General features: G+C 41.0%; 1 protein-coding gene across 1 annotated transcript; it reads left to right on the top strand.

Moving 5' to 3' along the window:
- The first annotated feature begins 3018 nt into the window (after positions 1-3018).
- Positions 3019-5258, top strand: LOC125356548 (14-3-3 protein beta/alpha-like). Its single transcript, XM_048353101.1, has one exon. The coding sequence runs from the start codon at positions 3090-3092 to the stop codon at positions 3822-3824; it is 735 nt and encodes a 244-aa protein (XP_048209058.1). The 5' UTR covers positions 3019-3089; the 3' UTR covers positions 3825-5258.
- Positions 5259-5854: the final 596 nt, after the last annotated feature.

The following is a 5854-nucleotide window of genomic DNA, read 5'->3' as shown; positions in this document are numbered from 1 at the left end:
TTGCTGAAGGCTATTACTTTACCATTTGAGCCACACCTTCACTTCTGGCTTTTTGGTAGTTAATTGGAGATAGTCTCACAGACATTCTTCCCCAGGCTGGTTTCAAACCTCAATCCTCAGATCTCAGCTATTTGAGTAGCTAGAATTACAGGCATGAGCCACCCAGTGCCTGGCTTCTTTCTGCCTTTTTAATTCATTTTTAGATAACTTCTTGGAACTGTTTTTGCAGAAACTTGATAAAGTAAAAATATGCCCTGGACAATAGTTTCTACCTGGATTGGAACAGCCATAATTACTAGATAGGCAGCCTTTTCTTTGAGCGGACCCGGTTACAGTGATTCTTATAACTGGCATGGCCCTATGAGTATTATGAAAGCCATGACCAGAAAGTTCCTCTAACAATATTAGCTGCTGTGAAGTATGGAGCTTCTAGAGTACAGTGGTATGTTAGTTAGCATTACATCACTGTGAAAAAAAATACTTGAGATAATCACTTTATAAAGAGACAAGCTTTATTTTGACTCACGGTTTCAGAGGTTTTAGCCCACAGTTGATCAACTCCATTGCTTTTCAAACCTGAATTAAGGCGCATCATCATGGCAGGGAGTCTGTGAAGGAAGAATCCTTTTCCCCTCATGGTAGGCAGCAAAAAGGAGGAAGAAACCAGTGTCCATGGTATTACTTGCTTCCACTAGGTCCCATCTTTTATTTTTATTTTACTTTATTTTTGTTCTGGACCTGGTGCTTGAACTCAGACCCTAAGCATTGTCTCTGAACTTTATTGCACAAGGCTAGTGCTCTACCACTTGAGCCACAGCTCTACTTCCAGCTTTTTGGTGGTTACTTGGAGATAAGAGTCTCACAGACTTTCCTGCCTGAGCTAGATTCAAATGTGATTCTCAGATCTCAGCCACCTCAATAGCTAGGATTGCAGGTGTGAGACACCAAATCCAGTTGTAGTCTTGTGTTTTAAATGTTCCACCACTTTCCAGTAGTGACACAGGCTTGGAAATAAGCCTTTGACAAATGTCCCTCAAATAGAATTTCCTGTTCTAACAAGGCTAGAAGTCTTCAGAAAGCCTCATGCTTACTTAGGAATGTACTTATAAAGTCATTTGAGAGAATAAATGAACAATTTGGGTTTGGGTAAATTTGCTACAAGGCTGTATTATAGGATCTTGGGGTCACATAATTTTGGAACTAAAAGAGCTTTATAGAGAGAGCTTTATAGACAGCAACTAGTGCCGAAACCATCTGGAGAACAGTTGTTCTTAATCATTGCAAAGTCATATTCTCTTTTGATACTCTGATGAAAATTAGAAACTGTTGTCTCATAAAATGTCCCTCAAACCTTTGAGGGACATTCCAGATCTAAGCTACAGCAGGTGGCTTCCACACCCTCCCAATTGATGTGAGCCACACTTCACACCTGGCTCCTTATGGGGGAGAGGACAAAGGGGAGAGATTCTACTAGTCTCTGTGTGGATGACTTTGTGGGCTGCAACAAGGATCTCCAAAAGAGGAATACTAGACTAAGAGCAATACTAGAGTAATGTTAGTGCAAATTTTTCCTCTAAGCCACACAAGATTTTGTGAGGTGACATAAGATTTTTGTATTACTTTTTCAGATCTGTCTGGTTAAAAGTTACCCTAGTTCACTCAGCACGTCCTCAGTTGACGCTGTTAGCTATCAGTCACTACAGGGTCTCATGTGTGTGGCTACCCTTTTCCTTCCTAGCACAGAACACCTCCTAGGGGCAAACTGAGGAACTGTAGGTGACACAGAAAAGGAAGGAATAATAATGGCAGGTTCCCCCATGGCTCCCACACCTTGCACAAAAGGAGTAAGAAGAAAGAAGGCAGGAATCTTACACACCAACTTTTTTTAGCCACTCTTCCACTTAGTACAGCTTTCAAATCTTGCTGCTATGAAAGAAATGATATCCCAATGTTTACAGTACTTGAGGTTAGAATAAATAGTCTTGTTATGTGAGGAAATACTAGTGCTTTGCCCATAAAAATTTAGTGCTTAATCCTTTGTTATTCTCTTACAATAACATAGAATCTCCTGTTCTAACAAGGCTAACAGTCTTCAGATAGTCTCATGCTTACTTAGGAATGTACTTATAAAGTCATTTGAGAGAGTGAATGAGCAATTTTGGTTTTGGTAAATTTGCTACAAGGCTATATTGTAGGATCTTGGGGTCACAGAATGTTGGAACTAAAAGAGCCTTATAGAGAGCAACTAGTGCAGAAACCGTCTGGAGAACAGTGGTTCTTAGCCATTACAGCGTCATATTCTCTCTTGATACTCTGATGAAAATTAGAGACTGTTGTCTCATGAAATGCTCTTTCACACAATACTTTGGATGCAATTGTAGGAGTTTCATAGATGCCATATCTTCTCCTCTAGAGTTCATCTCAGATGAAAAATTCCTACTCTAGCTCCTCTATACAAGTTGGAAGCTGGTTTTCTGAGAAAGAACGTATAGGAAGCAGTAGTGAACAGAGGGGCTGAATCAGTGCTGGATGCTCGCCCCAGACATCACATGATGCTTCCTCAGAGCCAAACTCAGTCAAATTTTCTCCAGAGAGGAGCATGTTGGGTAAGAGAAATTACTATCCACCAAAGGACTGGGTCTCCTGGGGAACCCACTCAGAACTGGAAAACCAGAGTGGCAGGAGATCAAAAGCAATCATACCTTTCTTCATTGATTGTAAGGCTTGTGACTGCACTCCTACAACAAAACACAGTTGAACAAGAGAAGAACATAACAAAATTTTCAAATCAAAGTTTTACATAGGACAAGAGCCTCCAAAAGTAAAGACCCAAGGCCCAGGAAAATCTGTCCATTCTTAGATTTGGATTCCATAAAGAATAGAAAGCTAGATACAGGCCGGAGCGGAAGTGGAGCTATCGCCACTGCCGCCACCGATTTCGGAGGAGCCGTAGTAGCTGTCGCTGCCGCCGCCGTCGCCGCCACTGTAGGCACCGCTGCCGCCGCCTGGCTTGGGAAGAAAGCGGTCGCCGCTCTTAAAGCTTCCTTGGAAGCGCCTTTGCCCCCTGGAACCATCCCACGGGAACAACCATGGACAAAAGTGAGCTGGTACAGAAAGCCAAGCCGGCTGAACAGGCTGAGCGCTATGATGACACGGCCGCAGCTGTGAAAGCAGTCACGGAGCGGGGGCATGAACTCTCCAATGAAGAGAGAAATCTGCTCTCTGTTGCCTACAAGAATGTGGTAGGCGCCCGCCGCTCTTCCTGGCGTGTCATCTCCAGCATTGAGCAGAAAACCGAGAGGAATGAGAAGAAGCAGCAGATGGGCAAAGAGTACCGTGAGAAGATCGAGGCGGAGCTGCAGGACATCTGCAATGAGGTTCTGGAGCTGTTGGACAAATATCTTATTCCTAATGCTACACAACCAGAAAGTAAGGTGTTCTACTTGAAAATGAAAGGAGATTATTTTAGGTACCTTTCTGAGGTGGCATCTGGAGCTAATAAACAAACTACTGTGTCGAATTCCCAGCAGGCGTATCAGGAAGCATTTGAAATTAGTAAGGAAGAAATGCAGCCTACACATCCAATTCGACTTGGCCTGGCACTGAACTTCTCCGTCTTTTACTATGAGATCCTAAACTCTCCTGAAAAGGCATGCAGCCTAGCAAAAACGGCATTTGATGAAGCGATTGCTGAACTGGATACACTGAATGAAGAATCTTACAAAGACAGCACCCTGATCATGCAGCTACTTAGGGACAATCTCACTCTGTGGACATCGGAGAACCAGGGAGATGAAGGAGATGCTGGGGAGGGAGAGAACTAATGTCTGTTGTGCTGTGAGCTGTTCAGTGTCACTCTGTACCTTTCACATAGATCCCTTTGTGCGATAAAAAAAAAAAATTGTACGTCGACTTTCGATTTTTCACAGCCTCTGCCTAGCAAAAATGGTCCATGGGATAAACAGCTGATATTTGTATCTAAAACACAAATTGGTCACATAAATGCCACGGCATTCTGAAGTTTTGATTTCAATTAACTTTGACAGGATTACTGTATGTTTATTTTTTTAAAACTGAACACTGTGATTATGGGGTTTTGTAACTTAACAGAACTCTCACTGGTAGAAAAAAAAATAGACCTGAATTATGTGTAACTTTTCCGAAAGTTTAATCTGATATCAAAATAGTCACTGAAATACAATTCTGTTGTAAAGTTGTACAGAAAGTTATAAAGATTATATTGCAATGCTGGGACTAGGAGTGAGACACCATTTGGCATCTGAGTTTAATGGTAATTCACAGTGATTCTGCCTGTGGGGACATATAGATCCTTGACCATTTGGGCCACTGCCACTCAAAAGTTCATGATCACAAATGTTTGTAGAGTATTCCTCTGAGGACCTCAAAGCCTGCAATTGGAATTGTTTGTGGCAGAAAACTTGGTTGTGACAGCACCAATAGGTCCCGTACTCCTATATGATGTGACTAAGCTCCCTTTCCTACAGCAATATGATACTGATTTGCAACTTGTGAAATCAGAGGGATCTCTTTTCCTTATTACACTTAGATGAAAGAAGAAAAATAAAAAGCCGTGTGTCTTATGGATGGATGGTCTTCTCTGTTTCCTGGATGCCACCTTTAAGAGTAACATTCTGTAGAGGTAGCTTCTCACTTGAAGAGTCCTCATTCTTTGAGTTCTTCCTAGCTTCAGGCATTTAAAATTCTGAAATTTAACATTCTTTCCCTTTTTGACTATTGATTTTGGTTTTCTCTTTCCTCTTTAAATTTTTGTCCTTTCACTTCTTTTATGGTTTTCCTTTGGAAGCCTATCTTTATCTGTCTTGTTTGCTTTTTATACTGTATGGGCAGGAGGTGAGAGATAGGGCGAGCACATTGGTGAGTAGTGGAGAAGAGCTTCTCACCTCATCACCCTGTCTTCCTCGAGTTCTCGGCACAGTTACTGCTGTTCAGTCATACCACAATCAGAACCAGCAAAGCATTCTTAAGAATCCATGGTTTCTCCCTGTAATGCAAGCAGCCCTGATACTGCTTGTTAACTATTATCACCAACCTAAGTGTGCTCATCCGGCTCAGTTCTCAGACAATGTCTAAACAAGACCCTAGAACACAGGGAAGTTGTGTGTTCACCACAACAGAGAGGAGCCAGGTTTGTCGGTCTCACAGTGTCTCTCCTCTACCTTTGACACTCCACCTAGCTGTAGAGTACCATCTGTTTGTCCATATTCTGAACTGAGAAATTCATGCACTGATTTAAACCAGAAAAAAAAGAAAAAAATCCTTCCTTTTTAGCTGAACAAAAATATGCAGTTAATACTTGGCGCTTAAAAATGCAGTAGTGAATGTGGAACCAAGCTTGTCTGTATATCTGGTAGCCCTTTGTTTTTCCTTACCAGTATTCTGCCTACTGTTTGCTTCTGTGATGGTTACATTGCCTAGCAAGCACACCCGTGGTTGTGAAAAATAGTATAGAAAAAAACAAAAAAAGAAAATCCCCAGTTATTGATGTACTAGATTTGTGTATGTCTTTTAAACAGTTCTAGTTTCACCTTACATGGACTAATCAGGAAAAGTGTAAAAATTCAAAAGTGAAATAAAAAATTTTATCAGTTAAAAAAAAAAGAAAAGAAAGCTAGATACAAATGTGAAAGCAATCAGTTCAGTAAATTTAAATGAGTCATTTCTAGACTGCTGACACAAGCACTATGCTTTTCAATTAAGTATGCTTGCGAGGAATCTTTTTTATGTTTTGAAAATTGTGAAAGGATATGAGATGGAAGGAAAATCTGCAAAAAAAAAAAAAAGAAAACAACAAAAATGTTCTATGTAATTTTTT

Source organism: Perognathus longimembris, chromosome 8, assembly GCF_023159225.1.
Source record: "Perognathus longimembris pacificus isolate PPM17 chromosome 8, ASM2315922v1, whole genome shotgun sequence".
In the NCBI taxonomy this organism is placed as follows: Eukaryota; Metazoa; Chordata; class Mammalia; order Rodentia; family Heteromyidae; genus Perognathus; species Perognathus longimembris.
This window is presented reverse-complemented; position numbering and strand designations above follow the sequence as displayed.

Coding starts and splice junctions, on each gene's coding strand:
- LOC125356548 (XM_048353101.1), top strand. CDS start 3,090: ATGGACAAAAGTGAGCTGGTACAGAAAGCCAAGCCGGCTGAACAGGCT.